Source organism: Onychostruthus taczanowskii, unplaced genomic scaffold (genome assembly GCF_017590055.1).
Source record: "Onychostruthus taczanowskii isolate IOZ18803 unplaced genomic scaffold, ASM1759005v1 scaffold45, whole genome shotgun sequence".
Classification (NCBI taxonomy): Eukaryota; Metazoa; Chordata; class Aves; order Passeriformes; family Passeridae; genus Onychostruthus; species Onychostruthus taczanowskii.
The window spans coordinates 297,672-317,109 of record NW_024502014.1 but is presented as its reverse complement, the minus strand read 5'-3'; the positions used below and the strand labels follow the sequence as shown (position 1 = coordinate 317,109).

The 19,438-nt window shown below is 57.8% G+C and overlaps 3 protein-coding genes across 4 annotated transcripts; all 3 read left to right on the top strand.

Moving 5' to 3' along the window:
- The first annotated feature begins 274 nt into the window (after window positions 1-274).
- LOC121341081 (leucine-rich repeat-containing protein 15-like) lies at window positions 275-6,287 on the top strand. Of its 2 annotated transcripts, none has more exons than XM_041414286.1 (2): window positions 275-423; window positions 3,015-6,287. In XM_041414286.1, the coding sequence occupies exon 2, from the start codon at window positions 3,020-3,022 to the stop codon at window positions 4,763-4,765; it is 1,746 nt and encodes a 581-aa protein (XP_041270220.1). In that variant the 5' UTR covers window positions 275-423; window positions 3,015-3,019; the 3' UTR covers window positions 4,766-6,287. The 2 variants fall into 2 exon arrangements, with proteins under 2 accessions (XP_041270220.1, XP_041270219.1); XM_041414285.1 differs by lacking the exon at window positions 275-423 and adding an exon at window positions 1,408-1,450.
- Window positions 6,288-7,108: 821 nt separating this feature from the next.
- On the top strand, window positions 7,109-10,113 carry LOC121341082 (carboxypeptidase N subunit 2-like). The gene is made up of 2 exons (XM_041414287.1): window positions 7,109-7,463; window positions 8,359-10,113. The coding sequence occupies exons 1-2, from the start codon at window positions 7,449-7,451 to the stop codon at window positions 9,982-9,984; spliced, it is 1,641 nt and encodes a 546-aa protein (XP_041270221.1). The 5' UTR covers window positions 7,109-7,448; the 3' UTR covers window positions 9,985-10,113.
- A 1,442-nt stretch (window positions 10,114-11,555) lies between these two features.
- On the top strand, window positions 11,556-16,699 carry LOC121341079 (carboxypeptidase N subunit 2-like). The gene is made up of 2 exons (XM_041414283.1): window positions 11,556-12,046; window positions 13,624-16,699. Exon 2 carries the CDS (start codon window positions 13,628-13,630, stop codon window positions 16,202-16,204), a length of 2,577 nt encoding a protein of 858 aa, XP_041270217.1. The 5' UTR covers window positions 11,556-12,046; window positions 13,624-13,627; the 3' UTR covers window positions 16,205-16,699.
- Window positions 16,700-19,438: the final 2,739 nt, after the last annotated feature.

Below are 19,438 nucleotides of genomic sequence, written 5' to 3'. Positions count from 1 at the left end.
TTCCTTTGAGACTGTCTGAGAACTCTGCTCTCCATCCCTGCAGTTTGCTGTTTGTCCCGGTCTGGTCCCCTCTCTGAACAGAGCAGCTGTCCCTTCCACAGCCCTGCACGCTCCCAGCCCTCACAGCATGACACATTTCCTCCCCTTCTCCGGCAGCAGCCCCACGCTGTTCCCATCCTGAGCAGCTCCTGTGTGCCACCGGAACCTGAGCAGAGGTTGCTGCAACCGCGGAGGCACGGCTGGGGTGAGACGGCATCAGAGGTGGGCAGGGAAGTTCCAGCTGCCCTGTGCTTAGCAAGGGACTGCAGTGGCTCTCCAGGAAGCCCAAAGGGGCCACGTGTGCTGACTCTCCTTAGCTGCTTCCTCCCGAATATCCATTCCTGGCAGCTGCTGGACTGGGACTGCCCGGAGGAGCTGGCCGAGGTGGGGAGACCTGGGCTGGGTGACGGGACCCAAGGGCACTGCGGTGCACCCATGTGTGCTGGAGGGGCAGGGGAGGGCTGGCAGCAGGTGCCCCTGAACAAGTTGATGGATGCTTTCCAAACACCCCTGGGTACCAGGCTCCATCACCTGTGTGTCAGGACTGCTGAGGGGGCAGAGCAGGGGCAGCCACTGGGAGACAGCTGCTGTGCTGCTCTGGGGTGCCAGGGATGCCTGCAGTGGGGGTTCCTCGGTGCCAAGGTGCTCCTCATGGCTTGTGGGCAACACTCTGGCTTACTGAGGGCTCTCTGAAGCAGCCTGGCCCCACACAGCTGCTGTGACCCTGGCACAGTTCTCGCTTCCTGGCAGTGCTGGTTGTGGTGCCCACAGGACAGAGCCCACAGTGGGTGCTCATGGGTTTGTGGCCCCTCGGCATCTGTGGCTGTGGGGGGAATGAGAGCTGTGACCTGGGCAGGGGCAGTGTGCCGGGGGGCTGCCTACACTGGTGGCCCTGGGCTGGGGCACAGCCAGAGGTCCTGACACTTACAGGAGCCACAGATGGGGAAACAAGAGCTGTGCCTGTGCCAAGTAAGTGCCATGGAGCAGCCCTGGTGTGAACTGCCAGGGAAGGACAGGGTTGTGCCCAGGGGTCCGGCTTTGCTGGTCTGCCCCCATGGGTCAGTGGCTGTGTCCCACTGGGGACCAGGGGGACTCCAAGGGCCAAGCCACCGTCTGGGCACTGGCTGATATGAGCAGCATGTTCACAGGGTTCTCTGCTTGTCTTCTTACAAGAGCACTGGGGTTCAGGAGGGAGAAACCCAAAACTCATCCTTGAAATGCTTGCTCTGTTGAGGAAATAGGAGTTGGAAGCAGCTCTGCTCCAGCGCTTTCCCTAACCCCGCCACTGCCCCTGTGCTGATTCATTGATTTGGACGGGTTATATACTGGGAGGGGAAGAATGAACCACACTCTGCTCTCTTGCCAGCACGGAGCTGAGCTCGCTCAGTGCTCGTGGCTGCAGGACACTCGGGTAAGTCTCCTTCTCCTACTGCTGCTCTGAGTGGACACGGATTCCAGGGACTGCCAGGGCAGCTCTGAGGGGTGGTGGTGGAGTGGTGGGATCTGCATGTACAGCGCCTTTTTATTTGATGGAGATGTTTATCTTGCAATGGTTCTCCGAAAAAGTGAGACCACTTAGATGCTGTGGGAGCTGGAAGAGTTATATAGGCAATGTATCCCAGACAATGATCAACAGAGAAAATTAAAGGGGGCAAAGTAATAATTTGGTGCGGCTGATGTTAGGAACAGTGGGATGCTGAGGGGCTGAGCAGCAGAGAATGTTCAGTCTCTTGGTCTGTAAGTTTTTTATCCCTAGAAGAAAAAGAGATAGCAATTGTTTCCAGCTGCCTTTCATGAAGGTTGCTCCAGTGTGTGTGCTCTTTGTGCTGCCTTACCAGGGAGTGACATGAGTAGGGCTTTTGTTGTGCCGAGCTTTTGGGGAAGTTTATAAATGTCTTGCTATAAACATAGCTGTTCTTGGATGCAGATTGTTTCCATATGGGAAACATAAACCATGCTGGCTTGTGGAGGGTTCCTCCCTCCCTGCCTGAGAGCAGGAGTGTTCCCTGTGGGGAGGGCAGGGAGGAGGGCAGAGGCTGTGCTCCAATACCCTGGGGGCCAGCTGGGGCACTGTGGCAGACCCCTGTGCTGCCTGAGTCACCTGTCTGGCTGAGCAGTGCTCAGAGCAGGACCTGCAGGTTTTCTCCCCTCCTTGTGCCACATGAAGGTGTTAATGGGAGGCTGCTCCATGCCAGCCTGGCACAAGGCTGCTGCTTTAATCTAGGGAGGGAAGAAGCTCACAGGCCAGGGGAGAGAGGAGAGGGTGTCCATGGTATCTGTGCTTAGGGGTAATGGCACCACCCCTGGGACCAGCCCGCATACATGTGCCCACATCAGACACCCCTCTCATGGCAAAAAAAGGCCAGGCTGAGACCTCCTGCTAGGGATGGGGGAACACAGGGCCAGCCTGTACCAGCTTGTGCTGGGGAGCTGGCAAGGGTCCTGTTGACCCAGGCTCCTGCAGGGCTGGGCCTAAAGCATCCCTAGGCACTGCTCTTGGCTTTGCAACAGGAGCTCAGAGCTCAGAGGGTGTTGGGGGCACTGGGGCAATGCTGGGACCCGCTGCAGGTGCCACGAGCCAGCTCTTGTGAAGATCTGGGCTCTTTGGTGGTACCAGGAGGCCGGTGCTGCTGGCAGCAGCTCACCACACTCTGTAAAACAGGAAACCACACTCCTGGCTGCCAGAGGAGCCCAGAGAGCTGGGACGCCAGGGATGCCACTAATAGCTGTGGTATGGCAACCAGGCACTGTGGCCTCCAGCTCTGTCTTGCTCTGAGCTCCTGCCTGGGCTGAGTCAAGCCTTGCCTGCCCCAAGCCTTCCTTGTCTGCCCTTTTCTGCCTCGTTGCCATGCTGGGGGCAGGATGGCCACAGCCTCGGTGCCTTTTTCCAGGGGGAAAGCAGCACCCATCCCTTGCAGTGCTCTGGGAGCTGGGAACCCCCAGGGTTAAACCCCCCTCCTTTGTTTTTTATGCAGGCCCAATGGAGCAGGGAGGCTGGCAGCGGTGGCTGCTGCTGCTGGTGGGCATCCAGCTGGCTAGTAGCCAGTGCCCAGAGCAGTGCCAGTGTGTCCGTAGTGCCCAGGTGGAGTGCTTTGGTGCCGACATCACCATGGTCCCCAGCCCCATCCCTGCCAACGCCATGACCCTGCAGATCATCAACACGCGCATCGCCGAGCTGGGCGACGCCGCCTTTGGCAACGCCTCCCTGCTGATCGGGCTGCGCGTCGAGAAGAACGTCCTGTCACGCATCAGCCCCGGGGCCTTCCAGAACCTGCCCGACCTGCGCTACCTCAGCCTGGCCAGCAACAAGCTGCAGGAGCTCCCTGTGCAGGTCTTTCAGCCTCTGGACAAGCTGGAGTCTCTGCTCCTCTCCAGCAACCAGATCCTGCAGGTCGAGCCTTCCCACTTTGCCCATCTGAGCAACCTCAAGGAGCTGCAGCTGCACGGGAACAACCTGAAGGAGCTGCAGGAGGGGGTGTTTGACCAGCTGACCAGCCTCACCAAGCTCAACCTGGCCAGGAACAACATCGACCGCCTGCCGCCCCGGGCCTTCGAGCGGCTGGCGCGGCTGCAGGTGCTGCGGCTCTACGAGAACCGGCTCCGGCACATCCCGGTGGGCACCTTTGATGGGCTGCCGGAGCTGCAGGAGCTGGGGCTGCACCAGAACCAGCTGGAGACGCTGTCCCCGGAGCTATTTGTGCACAACACCAACCTGCAGAAACTCTACCTATCCAACAACTTCCTCACCACTCTGCCGAGCGGCGTCTTCTTGCCCCTGCACGCTCTTGCCAAGATCACCCTGCACGTCAACCGCCTGCGGGACATCTCCCCCAGTGCCTTTGGGCCCATGCCCAACCTGCAGGAGCTCTGGCTTTACGAGAATGAGCTTTCCACCCTCCCCACTGCTGTTTTCAGCAACCTCACCCAGCTGCAGCTCCTGGTTCTCAGCAAGAACCGGCTGCGGTCGGTGGCACCGGGGGCTTTCCAGGGCTTGGGGGAGCTGCTGGAGCTGTCGCTGCACTCCAATGCCCTGCGCCGCCTGGATGCCCGAGCACTGGAGGGGATGCCCAAGCTGCAGAACATCTCTCTGCACCACAACCAGCTGCAGGCGCTGCCACGGGGCCTCTTCAGGGCCACCCCTGGGCTGCGGCACCTGCAGCTGCACTCCAATGCCCTGGAGTACCTGCCTGCCGGCATCTTCTCCCCGCTGACTGCCCTGCGAGAGGTGAGGCTGCACAACAACTCCTGGCGCTGTGACAAGGGCATCCTGCCCCTGCAGGGCTGGCTGGAGGAGAACCCTCACAAGGTGGGTGAGATCGCCCCGCTGTGTGTCCAGCCTCCCGCCCTGCAGGGCATCCCCATCGCCGGGCTGCCACAGGACCAGTTCCTCGACCCCCAGGCCCCCACTGCTGCTCCTCATCCCAGCACCCTGCTCCCTGCTGACACCTCGGAGGCAGCATCAGATGATGCCTCAGCAGCAGAAGATGCTTCGATGGAGCCCCCCACGGGGCTGCCAGCCTCCCCACAGGAAGATGAGGAGGAAAAGAAGGAGGAGGAAGAGAGGGGGCAGTGGGGGCTGACACGCCTGCAGAGTGGGGTGGTGGTAGCAGTCATCGTGCTGGTGTGTGTGGCCCTGCTGGCTGCTCTGGTGGCACTGGTGATCTATGGCTGTAGGAAGAAGAGTCACGTTGTGCTCATGAGGATGAAGGCTCCGAATGAAGCCTGAGTATCTGGCAGACCCTGAGGGCAGAGGTGCTTGTGGGGTCAAAGGACATGACAGTGGCTCTGTATCAGCTGCCCTTGCTTACTGGGATGGCACAACATCACCATGTGCGCTGTGTGTACCACTGTCCTGCTCTGCTTTGCCCTGCCCCTGCTCTGCAGCGGGGCCTCCCCACCGAGTGACCTCCCATGGCTGCCCACTGTCCCCAGCCCTTCCTGCCTCCAGTGCAGCCTCTGTGCTCATTCCCTGCCCAGTTCAGCAGCTGAGGTGTGGGATGCAGAGAGGGACCTCTCGAGCCAGAAGCCACAGCCTGGCCATGATGGTGCTTTACCCCAAATAACAGGATGTCCCCATCCTTCACCTTGCCCCATTCCCTGCAGTGCTGCTGCCCTCATGCTGCCTGCTGCCCTCACCCCTGCCCAGCCCCTCTCTCCACCTTCTGCCCCCACTACACCTCACTCCTTGCCCCTGCCTGGGCAGGCAGTGTGAGCCATCATTCTGGGCCAGGATGACAGCTTTGCCCCAGGGGAGCTGCGTGTCCTCTGCTGCTCCTCACTCACGGTGCCTGGGCAGGGCTCCCCGCGGGGCTGTGCTGCTGCCAGGCTGGCACACCCTGAGTGTCTCAGCTGCGTCCCAGTTGCCCTCCCTGCCTGCAGGCAGGGCAGGCCAGAGCACAGCCAGCACCCTCTCCTGCTCCTGGCATCTGCCTGCTTCCCTCATGCACCTCCAGCCAGAAGAGCCACGGGACAGTGTGCTGGCATCAGGGATGGGCAGGAGCAGTCCCTCAGCGTTCACTGCATGCTGGTGCTGACCCTGCTGTGGCTGTGCTCCTGCCTGCAGCACCCTGCTTCAGCCCCACAGGGTGCCAGGGGTGAGGGTGGAGGAGTGGGACAATGGGTGTGAAGTGTCTGCAGGGGCTGGGAGAAGCTCCTGTGCTTGTGCTTCTGGGTTGCTGGAGTGTGTTGGGGCTGCTTCTGCTGCACCCCATTCCTAGTCCTCATTTCCTTAACACCATCCACCAGCTAGTGAGCAACCTGCTCCTGCTCTGCTTGACCACTAATATCTTCTTCATCCTCTTCTTACTCCCTGGAGTGCCCTCCTGTGTGTTCCCAGTGCCGCTGCTGGGTGGCAGCCCTTGCCAGGGGGGACGCTGGCAGCACAGAGTGCTGGCTACTCTCCAGTTTGCAAATGGGTGCCATGCCATCCCCCCTGTATCCAGCTGCCTTCTCCAGCTGTAGCACGACCATGGGGGATTGAGCTCACCTCTGTGTGTGCTGCAGCGGCATCAGGCTGCCTGAGGACTGCTGCTGTGGGACAAGGTGGGTGTTTGGTGTCCACCCTGCAGTGCTGGCTGCTCACAGCACCTCAGCAGGCAGTGCTGCTACAAGCAGCTCCACGCTGGTGCATGTGATGGGTCACCCCTGTGGGCCGAGTCCTGCATGGTAACAGGAGACTCATGACTGTGTCACGGGGCTGTTGGGGGCTGATGTGTGACTTCTCATTAAAGTGCCACTGTCCACTCCAAGTGCCAAGAGCTGTTTATTCACTCCTTTATGGTGGGCAGCAGGGGAATGACCCAGCAGGGGCTGCACTTGATTTCCACTCCTCAGAGATTTTTACGGCGTTGAGGAAAAGCCTGTACGAGTTGGTGAGGTTAGGAGAGGGTTAGTGGGCTGTATTTGCAGAGCCCTTGCTGGTCCCTGGACTCCAGGCTGGGATGATGGACCAAGGAGGGCTAAGCCATACAACAGCAGTGGGTGGGCTTTTGGAGAGTGAGCTGAGACCTCAGCTTGCTTCTCCGTGGAGACACTGACTGTCTCCTGCACAGTCTACTGCTGGGGTGGTGGGGATCTTGCTTGGCTCCCTTCAGAGCTGGCTGCCCCTGGGTTGTGTCAGCTGTGTTTTTCCATGTGTCACCATCTGCTCCATGAGACTGACTGAGTGTAGTGAAGTATCCCTCCTCCTACCCCTGAGGGTGTCTCCATGGCTGCTGCCAGCCGAACCTGGGCCAACACAGGCCCTTGCAATGCAGCATTTATGGTAGTGTGGGCTGCTCCTCCAGGCAGGTTGAAACTCCTAGGGAGTTCAGCTGATCCATGGCTCCCTCACCATCCCACTGCTGGCTGGGATACAAAACTCCTGGTGACCACCATGATGGTTCCACAGTGGTCCCCTCCCCAAAGAACCATAACGTTGGAAAAGACCTCTAACCTCATGTGCAGCCTTCATCTGCCTTGCTAAGCTGCACCGTGTCGCTTCTCTCATGGCAGAGATATTTTGAGCACCATTTCCCAGTGAGATTTAATGAAGTTCTGGGGCTCTCTTAGGGGGCTTCTGGAAGCAAGTATGCTGACCTTGGTGTGGAACTGGAGCCACCTGTGACAGCAGCACCCTGCCACCATCCCTGCAGCAGTGGATGTCCGGGGCCAGAACCCCACTTCCTTGCCAGGATGCTCACAGGCAGCTGCCTCTGGCCTCACCTCCAGTCCCTCGGAGGCCGGGCTATTTTTCAAAGTGCTCCAAGGACACGGGTTGTTGTTGCCGATAAGCAGCGAGGGGCAGCTCCGCCCCAGCAGGAACAGCTTGTCCCTGGCTTCGGCTGGCTTCCCATCCGCCCCAGAAAACACTGTCCCATCCCAGCAAGCAGCATCCCTGCAAATCTGCCACAGGTTCGGCGACCATCCCCATGATGTCACACTTGGTAAGTGGTGCCCACACTGCCTGGGTAGTTTGGGGGCCTGGGATGGGTGGGAGCTTCTGTTGGCTCTGGTGAACACAAGTGAGATGGAGGAAAGGAAATGCCAAGCCAGTGCTGCTCTCAAGTGCCGGTGTGAGTCCAGGAGAGCTCCACTGGGGCAGGGTGTCTGTAGGTGGGCCTTGCTCTGGGGTGGGCTATATCCCCCATCACGAGGCAGCACTGGCATGTATCCCAACTAGGGAGGGACTGGCAGAGGTCTGGGGCCGACTGCCTCAAGAAGTGCTTCTGTGGGCTGGGAATAGGCATTTGGTCAGGCTGAATATCCCTCCAGCAGGTTGACGCTGCTCTGATTCCTTGTGGAAAAAGAAGTACCTGACAGGCAATTAGAAATACAAGTGGTGGAGCCCACATCTACTGCCACTGAGCTCAGAGCAGCCCTGCAGGGCTGTTGCCATCATCCAGAGTGCACAGCACAGCCCTGTGTTTCACAGATTCTCCTGCCCTAGAACCTTTCTGCCTGTGGAGACATCTGATGAGGGTACAGGTTTCCCCCAAGACTTCCACAGACCCATACAGATCCCACCTCAGCTGCTGCTCTGCAGGATGTGGCTGCTCACCACCTTTCGTGAGGGTGGCATTGCCCTGGTTGTCACAGGGTGGGCTGGGGCACAGAGTAAAAAGTCTGGGGAGACATCTGGGAGGGAAGTGCTCCCTGTTCCTGCAAGGGGAGTGCTGGGGAGGTGCTGGCAGCAGGGGCTGGAGGGATGTCCATGGCCAGGGCAGCTGCCTGTGCTGATGGTTTCAGAGGTTGATCCTGCTGTATTTCTGGCTGCAGAAGCCCTTTCCCCAGCAGTGCCTGCCTGTGGGTTCATAGGGTAAGGCTTGGTTCCTCCTCCAGTGCAGGCTGCTGATCTACGTGCTGCTGGGGCTGGGGTCCCTGCTGGTGGGGGCACTGTCCCCATCCTGCCCCCCTACCTGCCAGTGCTATGACACCTCCAAAGTCTTCTGCTCAAGCGAAAAGATGCGGGAGATCCCAGAGGGCCTGCCAGGAAGTGCCACCCACCTCTTCTTCGTGGAGACAGCCTTGAGCAGCATCCGCAGCGGGGACTTGGGCTCCAGCACCACGCTCACCAAGCTGGTCTTCATCAATAACAACATTCAGCAGCTGGAGACTGGTGCCTTTCAGGGGCTGCCCAGCCTCACTGAGCTGGAGGTATCAGGCAACCCTTTGCCATCCGTCAGCCTCGGGATGCTGGCAGGGCTGACCAGCCTCAGCAAGCTCTCCCTCAGTGCCAACACCATCCGCACTCTGCAGCCAGGGCTCTTCACTGCCTCTTGCCGCCTGCAGGACCTGAGCTTGTCAGGGAACAGGATTGAGGCACTGCCCCCTGGCATCTTCCGCCCACTCCGGCGGCTCCGAGCCCTAGACCTATCTCAGAATGCTCTGGCTCAGCTGCCGGATGGGCTGCTGGCCCCACTTGTCGCCCTTCGTGTCCTCAAGCTCAGTGACAACCTGCTGGCACAGGTGCCTCCTGGTGCTTTCAGGGCACTTGGCCAGCTAACTGAGCTCCACCTGGATGGCAACAGGCTGGAGGAGCTGCCCTCCGGCATCTTCTCCAGGCTGGGGGCACTGCGGCGGCTGCAGCTGCAGCACAATGCCCTGGGCAGCCTGGCCCCTGACATCTTCACAGGCCTCCTCAACCTCACTGTCCTCAGCCTGGAGGGCAACAACCTGGCCACCGTGCCTGCCATGCTGTTCACTGGCACCCCTGGCCTCCTCCACCTCTCGCTGGCTCGCAACCAGCTGGAGACACTGCCCCAGGAGCTCTTTGCTAACCTGTCAGTGCTGGAAACCCTGGAGCTCTCCCACAACGCCATAGATCACCTGCCTGCTGAGGCTTTCCAGGGGCTGGCGGGGCTGACAGAGATCCAGCTGAGCCACAACAACCTGTCCAGGCTGCCAGCGAGGCTGCTGGCTGGGCTGCCCCTCCTCACCGCCCTGGTGCTGGACCACAACCGCCTGGCCCGCCTGCCGCCGGGGCTCTTCGATGCCAACGAAGAACTGGTGCGTGTGGGGCTGGCCGACAACCCCTGGGTCTGTGACTGCCACCTCTCCTACCTCCTGCGCTGGCTCCAGAGCTTTGCTGAGCCCCTCATCCACGGCCAAGCCTTCTGTGCCGATCCAGCTGCTCTCCAGGGCCAGTCCCTGCTGGAGGTCTCCGGCGGGCAGCTGGAGTGCCCAGGCGCACACGGTGTCCCCCCAGAGGAAGGCTGGCACACGGATGCTCCGGGGCACTGCACCTACACCGACCCCGAGGGCACGGTAAGTGTGGCCTGCAATGCCACAAGGTGCCAGCAGCTCAGCCTTCGGCTCCCTCCCCCCGGGCAGGAGCAGGGCCTGGGGCCGGCCTACCGCGGGGCCTGGCTGCTGCGCTCCCGCTGTGGCACGCTGCACGTCAGTGTCCTTGTCACAGCACAGAGCGGCAACCGGCTCACACCACCAGCTCTCCCCGCGGTGCCCTAAGGCTTGGGCAGGCGTTTGCTTCTGCTCTGGCAGCCTCTGAACCAGCCTGGGAAACAAACAGCTCTCCGTCTCACTCCGCTACCGCTGCCATGGTCCCCAGCTGTCCCCGAGCTCTCTGCAACAGCTGGCCTGGTGCTACTTATCCTCTCAGCTGTGTGTTTCCTGTGTATTGCAAATATAATTAAAATTTATCTATTATTTCTGTGCTGCTAGTTCCCATGGCAGAGAGAGGAATCATTCTGTTCCTCCCACCAATGTCTGTGTGTCTGTGAGACAGCGAAGGTCGATGTGGTACACTGGGATATTGTCAGAAGCTGTGCATGGAGGGGCACAGTGCAGGTGCCTGGTGGCGAGCAGGTGCCCCTCTGGCATGCTCATGGTGTGCTCATGTCTGCCCGCTGCAGCCACCATCCCTTGGCACTGCAGAGGGAAGAGAGGCCCAGCTGCAGCCTGGGAAAACCTGAGGACACGGATTTGTGTTGTCCAAGGGAGGTGGGTGGGGGTGAGTGCTGCTGATTGCCCAGCAAGGGGCATGAGCTGCCTGGCTGCAGGGTGAGCTCCAGCCCAGGTGTGCACAGGCAGGTCCCACCCCTACCCTGTCAGGGCTTGGTCTGCAGCCCTGCAGCCTGAAAATAGAAAGTGGCAAGTTTCATGTGAACGAGAGGAAGAACTTTGCTGTGAGGGTGAGTGGCACAGGTTGCCCAGCGAGGTTGTAGAGTCTCCTTCTCTGAATATGCTAAAAAGCCAAGTGAACAGAGCCATGGGTACCCAAGGAACCCTACTTCAGTGGGGAGGTTGGACTAGATGTCTTCCACTGGCCCCTTCCAACCTCTCCCATCCTGGGATTCTGATTCTGTGACCTGTGGAGACGAGGCACAAAGTCCCAGTAGCGCTGCCCAGAGGGTGGCAGGTAAGGCGTGTGCTGCCCGGGGAGGGCGAGTGTGGCTGCACACGCGGGGCTGTAAGCGCACAAGCGTCCGTGTGAGAGTGTCCCTGTGTCTGTGCCTGTCAGCATGGGCCTGTCCGCGTGTGTCTGTCCGTGCCCGCGAGTGTCTGTGAGTGTCCCCGAGCGTGTGTGAGTGTCCCCGTGTCTGTCTGTCCGCACGTGTCCGTGCGGCGGTGCTGCGGCACCATCTCGTGGCCATCGAGACCGGGCTCCGCGGGCCCGGCAGAGCCGGGAGAACCCGGTGGGGACACGGATGGGTACGACATTGACGTTGGAAAGGGGTAAGGCTGTTAAAAGTGTGCAGTAGTTTGTTTTTAAATTTGCCAAGAAAAGTGCAATGAAACCCAGCAAGCAGAAACTGAGCTTTTATAAGAGCAGGTGAAAATTGAAGAAGTTTAAATGCAGCCAGTGCAATTACCCATTGGGAAGCAATGTACATCCTGTCAGTTTGCCTCAAAATGAGCATCCCACAGGATGCCCTGCACTAGCCAGGGGCTCTGGGTGTCACCATGGGAGGGTCTTTGGTATGCACTGGGGTGCAGCACACAACACAAGGGTCAGCAAGGTGTGGAGCTGTGGGGCTGAGCACAGAGCCTGGGTGTTGTATTTGTTGAGCCACAAATGTTTCACTGTTTATAAGGATTAAGAAATGGCTTCAGAACTGCACTTTTAGCTACATAAGGCAAATCCTGAGGAATGAAACAGCTGTCTGTTGTGTGGATGGGGGTGGTGTTTGTGAAACTGGTGAGTTACCCTGCTGCAGATACAGGACCACAGAGACCATGGCCTGCAAACAGGCTGGCCTGGAGATCTTCAACTTTCCCTGGATATGATGAGTCAGGTGGTGCCAGCAGATAAGGCCTGGGGAGTACGTGACCGTGTCCCCTCCAAGGGGTTTCTGCCGTGGCCTCCTGCACTGGGGGCACAGCTCCTGTGCTGGCTCCCCGGCCAGCCCTTATCTCCCCACGCAGACTTGTGTCCTGAGCTCATGTGAAACTGAGCCCTGCCTGGGACGTGGATAAAGAGCTGGCCAGGTGATGAGACCCCATCCGGTGTCCTCACTCCTCCATGGCAAGGCTCGTTGGTGGCTGAACTCGTTTGCAAGTGCTCAGCCAAGTAAGTGATGCAAAATGCTTCTTTTTGCTCTTTAAAATGCGATGGGAGGGGCGGTGTGGAGGGCTGTTGGTTGTTTCCTTGCAGCAAGGAGCAGGGAAGGCTTCAGTGCCATGAGCTGGGACCATCATTCCATGACTCTGCCTGGCTGCAGTGGGGGACAATCATGGGAGCACAGTGAGGGTTTTTAAAGGGTTTTGTGGTTCAAAACTGTCCATTTGCATCCCCACACCCTCAGATGTTTTCACATTTCACTCACTGCACTGCCCCTGCAGCAGAAGTGAAGCAGGCACTTCTACAGCCACAGCCCCAGCTCTTCCACCTGAGTCTCCCTGGGGAGAGGATGAGCAGGGATCAGCAGTGGCTTCTGCCCTGGGAGCCCTGGGGGGGGCAGCCTGCACAACCAATGTCACCTCCCATCCGAGAGGATGAGCAGGGATCAGCAGTGGCTTCTGCCCTGGGAGCCCTGGGGGGCAGCCTGCACAACCAGTGTCACCTCCCATCTATTTCTCTTCAAACCCAGTGGCTTTCAGTCTCCTGTATTTGCTGACATCTCAACAATATTTTAAAAAAATAACTTTTCATAGCAGATTTACCCTCCCAGAATAAGTTTTTTTGCATGGCCAGCTTTGATGGTCACCCAAGAAGAAACTCGTACCTCTTTTCCCTCTTCCCACCCAGGGCTGTGAATTAACAGTTGGAAATATGGTCCCAGTGAGGTGCTCATGGCAGTTAAACCCCAGTTAATGTGTTAGCTGAGTGTTTCCAAATGTGTCTGTGGAAGAAGTGGGCTCTACTAGTCAGTGCACATTAGTGATTTCACTTCCTACCTGCAAGGTCAGAGCCCCAAATGTTAGGTGTTAAATAGTTCATCTGTGGACATTCCAAGGTTTTAATGAGCCTTGCTTGGTTGCTGTTCTCAGGTTAACTATTTCTGTCATGACCAAGGCCAAAATATGGTACAATTAGTAAGAATCCTGAAAAAGAGGTGCTTAGAAACCATGTTTTCTAAATCAGCCCCCCCTCTCCCCCAAACTGAGAGAAGCAGCAATGAAATAGCAAGTCTACCCAGCACAGTGTGTAAATTCTAAGCACACAAGGTCCTCTGGTCTTGGCTGGCTCCGGGAGCCTTGCTGATCCCTCATTAGCAAGTGCAGGGCTGAGTGCTTTCTGTTGTTGCATGAATGGGCTGTTGCCCTGCTGACTAACTGGATCCACTGGGGCAGCACTAATGGGCAGCAGCACTTTTCCTTCTTCGCCCAGGCTGACTGAGCCTACAGTTCAAACATGTGAGAAGGGCCAGAGAACAGACTGTCCAGCCCTTGTGCCTCCTGGAGCATCTCCCAGTGCAAGCCACAAGCTGGCTTGCCTTCCCTCTCCGTCCCTTGGTACCAACAGCAGTGAACTCGTGTAAATGCAGTATGTTTGCTTGTCCAGTCTCTCTTTCTCATGAAATTAGTCATGGTGTGTGAATAGAAGAGTCCTGAGAGCTGAACAGCAGTGTGATACCACAGTTCATGAGCTGTGGACAGAGATTTATTGTTCTTCATAACAGATTTTTGAAACTTTTTTTTCCCCAGCAAAATGTACCAGCATTTCTTTTTCCTTTTCCTCCTGTCTTTCAATCCCCATAAATGCCAAGATCAAATCCTGGGTGAAGATCTATATGAAATGCCCAAAGACTACCAGGAGGTCTACAGAGGGACAAAAAATGATGTCAAAGAGATCCCAAAGATTGCAAAGCCCTTTGTTTCTGAGATGATCTTTGTGCAAACCAGCATCACTTCTATAAGTAAAGGTGCCTTCAGGTACATGCCCAACCTGATCAAGATTTTGTTCATTGGCAACAAGATCAAGACTGTTGAACCTGGAGCCTTTGATAATTTGGACAAGTTGAGGGACTTGGACATCTCTGGTGCCTCATTAGAAAAACTATCTGTGGGCACTTTCCAAAACCTCCCAAGTTTACAGAGGCTGGAGCTGAGAGACAGCCAGCTCAGATCCATCCCCAAAGGCCTGTTTGATGGGCTGGAAAGTTTGGGAGAGCTCTCCCTGCACATCAATGCAATCCCTTCTCTTCCAGAAGGCATTTTTGACTCTCTTGTCAATCTAACTTTTTTGGACCTGTCTAGAAACAGGATCACAGCTCTTCCTGTGCATGCCTTCAGCAAACTCACCCAGCTGCAAGTCCTCCGGCTGTATGAGAATGAGCTGCAGGACCTCCCAGAGGGACTGCTAGACAGTCAGCTGGAGCTGCTGGAGCTCAGCCTCCAGAGGAACAGGCTCAGGGCACTGCCACCCATGCTTCTGAGAAGCCTGCCTCACCTGGAGAAACTCCTCTTGGACAACAACCTCATCAGGGTTCTCCCACCTCAGGGCTTTTTTGGTTTAAACAAACTGAAGTTGCTGACTCTGGGCTCAAACCATATTATGGAGCTCCCCTGCTGCCTTTTTGACACCATGCCACACTTGAGGGAGTTGGATCTGGGCAGGAACAGTTTGGTCACACTTCCAGAGGGCATCTTTGTCAACCTCACGTCCCTTGGCAAACTTATCTTGTCCCACAACCAGCTATCAGCCCTGCCAAGAGGGGTCTTCACTGGGCTCAGCAAGCTCTTGGACCTCCAGCTGGACACAAATCAGCTCTCTGCTCTGGATGAAGAGGTCTTTGCTTCTCTCCCAAATCTGAAAACCCTCAACCTTCGAAAGAACCAGCTGGAGAGCATTCCCCAAGGGCTCCTAGACCCCCTGAAGAAGCTCAGCTCAGTGTATCTGAGTGGTAACCCATGGAGATGTGACTGCAACCTCTGCTACCTGCACCTCTGGATCCTGGGCAACAGGGAGAAGGTCAAATTGTCCACCCAAGTCTCCTGCAAGAGCCCACCCCACCTGGCAGGGCAAGAAGTAACACTGCTGAGGGACGAACACCTGATTTGCCCAGGTACTCTGCCATTTAACTCCACAGTGCCACAAAGAACGTCAACATTCCTGTCACGCGGAGCCGTGTCCACAGCAGCACCAACCATGCTGTCATTGGCATCCTCTCCCATCAGGACACTGCCAACCACTCTTTCACCTGTGGCCACCTCTGCGGTGTTGCCAACCGTGCCAATGGAGTCTGCCTTCACCACTCTGTCACCAACCAAGCCATCTGAGGTCTTTGTCACCATCCCACCACCAGCTGTGCTGCAGCAGGCCTTCAGCACCAGCCCATCAACAACCAATAAGCCCAAGACCTCCACCACCACCCCATCAACAACCAGTGTGACAAAGTCCTTCATCACCACCCCATCACCAGCCACCATGCCCAGGTCCTTCATCACCACACCATCACCAAATGCCTTCATCAGCACCTCATCACCAGCTGTGCTACCAGAGGCCTCCACTGCCACACCGTCATCCTCAGCTGAGATGCCCAAGGCTTCCATCACCACCCCATCATCAGCTGTTTCAACTTCAGCTATCGTAAGGCTACAGTCTCCTGGGGCCACTCTCCCAGAACCTGTGCCCCCCACTCCAGCTTCTGCCACCACACAGGTGCCAACAAGCTCACTGTCAAGCACCACCAGACAGGAGCCTCCTGCTCTCTCAGTGCCCAGGGAGAGGCCAGCCACCATCCCACAGGGAACACCCATAACCCCCCTTGTCTCAGCTTCCTCCGTGGCTCTCTGGCCATTCCCCAGGACTGCTGCTCTGGGCACAGTCCCGCTGGCCTCACATTCACCATCACACCATGCTCCTGCACCAGGCAGAGAATGGGGCTATTCCACCACCTGTGACTTGTCCCCAGCTGGTGCCCAGCCCACTCCCACTGCTCCCCAACAGACTCCTGCCCGGGCAGGCACTGTCCTGCTCCCAACACCTCCCATCCCCACACTATCAGACAGCACGGGCCCCTCTCCAGCCTCCCCACCTCTGACCCCCAGCAGCCATCGTGCCTGGGGCTTGTCCCTGTGGACCAGCCCATGGCAGTGCCAGCTGTCCCTGGCCTTGGGGCTGGCCGTGCTGGCATTGCAGGCTGCCTGCACACTGCTGGGGGGAGTGGTCGCCTTCCTTCTTCACCAGGACACCCGCCACCACCCCGGGCCACCTGTAAGGCTGCTGAGCCTTCAGGCTCTGGCTGCTCCGGGGACCCCTGAGCCAGCCCTGGCACCACCTTGAGCTTTGCTGCCCCTGTATGACCTGGATTGTGCCAGCTGTCCTCCTTCGGGGTTTGCAGCCGTGCTGGCCACGGGGCGCGCTGTCCCTGGGATGGGGATCCCGGCACCCAGGGCGATCCCAGTGAGGGGGGTCCCAGCAGCTGGGCTGTTCTGAGATGACTCCGGACGATGCCGGGAGCCTGCAAGCCCATGCCCGGTGTCCCTGCCTGACGGCCCTTCTGCCGAGGGACACTAGATGGCATCCCGACACAGGCAGTGGCTGCCACCGCCTGGCCGCGGCCACCGCAACCCCGGAGCCTCCGCACCCGCCGGCCGGGACCCCGAGGTCAGGAGCCCCGGAGGGTCAGGAGCCCCCACCCGGCTCTTCTCCCATCCCTGGAAGGTGCTTGCAGTCCTTGGAGAAAGATATCACCAGGCTTCCTGCCCCGCACCCTGTCTTCTTCCCTGTGCCACGTTACAGGATGTGTCTGTCTGTACCACTGTCACACACAGACCTCTTCCCCGCTCCCTCTCTCTTTCCTCCTCACTGATATTAAAGCCTCCTCTGGATGTCTGATGGGCTGGTGAGAAGACTGTTTTCATCCTGGGGCTTTTCCTGCCCTGACCTGCTGTGGGGGATTCCTGTTGCTTGCTGGAGTGTGGGGCCCCCAGTCAGTGCTGGGGTGGGAGCAGGGCTGACCCTGCACAGGCAGTGGTACTGTGAGACAATAGAGAAGTTTTTCTTCCCACTCTTAAATCTCATATCTTCCAAAACCCCTTTGTGGTGCTGCCTGCCCAGCCCCTCTGGAAGACTGATGTTTCAGCATGGCTGAAGGCCATGTGCTTCTTTACCATAACCTCACCTGGTGCTGAGCCCTGGCTGCAGGATGGGAACAGCTCTCTTGGGAAACTTGGCAGGAAGGGTTGATGAGAGCCTTCACCTCCGCAGTCATGGGCTCCTGCCAGGCCTAGGGAAGTGCCAAACTTAAACAAAAGTGCCTGTTCCTCTGTGGTTTCTGCCATCACAGAAAGTGTTGAAACCTTCCCTGGGAAGCTTTATTCTGGGAGAATTTGAGCTGATGAACACAGGGGTTGCTCCCTCGATTTGGGTCTCTAGTACCTTTTTTATGCTCTAGGTTCAGTGTTGATTTTGCCCTGTGCAAGGTAAACTGCTCCCAATTTTGATCACAGTTTCTACAGGGTTGCAGGTGTCTGTCTTCCACTCCTTGCCACTGCTGCTGGTGCCTGCTCCATCTTGTCCTGCCTTTGGGTGGCCTTCCCCAGTTGTGTGGCACGGGGGCCACCTGGCTTGGAGGTGTCCCAGGGAAAGAGTTCCTGAAAAGCAATAGTCTGGACATGTGTTTCACAAGGAAAAGTAGGACAGAAACTCAGAAACCTCCTGGCCAGTGAGCCCTGAGCCCCCCAGTTCCCCTGGAAGACCAGGGGAGGGGGAAGGGGCTCTGTCTGGAGTGCATGCCTGCAGCTATGCATTAGGGACCTGGATAAACATCTTTGCTGAGAACCTGTGCAGTGTCACAGGCCCTGCAGCTACTCCTTGAAGTGCTGCTGACGGCTGTGAAATACGGGAGGGAGCGCGGGGCAGCACATCTGGGCGGGATGGAGCGAGCGGCTCCGGGGCCAGGGCTGGCACAGCAGGTAATGAGATACAGATGAGGGGGAGGGAGTGTTTTTTCTGGCAATCCAGATGGACTCAGCTTAATACTTGATTTAGAGGGTTTGAAAGCGGGGCCTGGCTGCTGGGGAACAGACCCCGAGCACTTCCCGAGGTGATGAGGGGGGGTCTCTGCTGGCTTTTCAGATATTTAATGGCCCAGCGCAGTCTAAACAGGGAAGTACTTCGGGGTGAGATTAGCACAACATAATCACATCTTAAAAGGTCTTCAGAGACACAAGGCACGTCCGCTCTCATATTAATTACTGGTTATTAATAAAGCTGGGGTCAGGCATGAGGTGTTCGCTCCGGAGTGTGCTGGTTCCCTTTTTGCAGGGCGGTGCGGTATCCAAAAGCAGCACAAAGCCCTGCAGCCTCCACCTGTGCCCATCCGGCTCTGGAAGCCAAATGGCCAACATTCCTACAGCTGCTTTTAAAACTAATTTGCCCCATAATACCCCGAAAGGGCCATATCTTTCTAAGTGCCCAGAACACCTCTAAGTGCTTCAGAGTGCTGTAAAATAATAACAGCCAAGGGCGTTCTCAGCACGGGAATTTGCTGCTATGATCGATTTGTAATTTGCAATGAAAATACAGCGTTCCCCGGGCCAGGCTGGTGCAGCTGGCTCTCAGGCAAGACGGCTCCCTCCAACACTTTAGGGCCAGTCCTTGGAGGGTTACGGCTGGACTGGGCTGGGTTGGGAGGAATTAGCAGCTGTTCCCATTTGCCCCTGTTGGGGCCAACAGTACTCCAGCAGGGAAGGAGCTTAGAGGGACGGAGGGTGTCCTGGGGGCAATGTGCCCGAGCAGCCTGTGGGGCAGCACCCTGGGGTTTCCTGCTTGCTGAGCAAGAGCAGCCAGAGAGCACAGGGAGATGGGGCAGAGCAGGGGGATCTGCACCAGGGAGATCAGTGTTTGCTGCTTCAGGGCTACAGCTCACTGCACTGAAGGTGCGTGGCTGGGCAGTGCTGTGGAGTGCAGGGTCCCCAGCACACCCTCTCCACTCTGCTGTGGGCAGCACAGGCATCCCTTTGCAGCATGCCAACTGCACTGGGTAGTGGGTATAGCTTTTAATCTCAGAAATCTTCCTCTGCTTGCTGCTCCTTCCACAGGATGCCCGTGGTTCTCACTTTGGAAAAAAAAAAGTTGAGCATCCCCATGTGGCATCTCCAGGCTGCTCGTGACACTCTACACCTCTTCCCAGTTGCTGTGACTGCCTGAGTCCCTCACAGCCTCAGGTGACCAGCTGTTAGAAGCAGAGACAGGACAGCACACATGTGTGTCCTTGAGTGGCACTGGGGCCAGGGGTCTCCAGCATGGCCTGGGAGTCCTGCAGCTGCTGCTGGCTCTCTTCCTGCCCTGTGCAGGTGAGAAGTGGTTCCCACAGCACTGTCCCTCATGCTGCAGCACTGACTGTAGCCCTCTGCATGTCAGCCCTGCCAGGAGCCACCCATACCGCGGGAGTGGTGGCCTGTCCCTGCCACCTGCCTCATCTCCCTTTCCTGTCCCTGGGGCACCCCATGGGCAGGAAGGGGACTCACAAGCAAAACTCTTTATTGTGGCTCATGGGCAGGGGAGGCAATG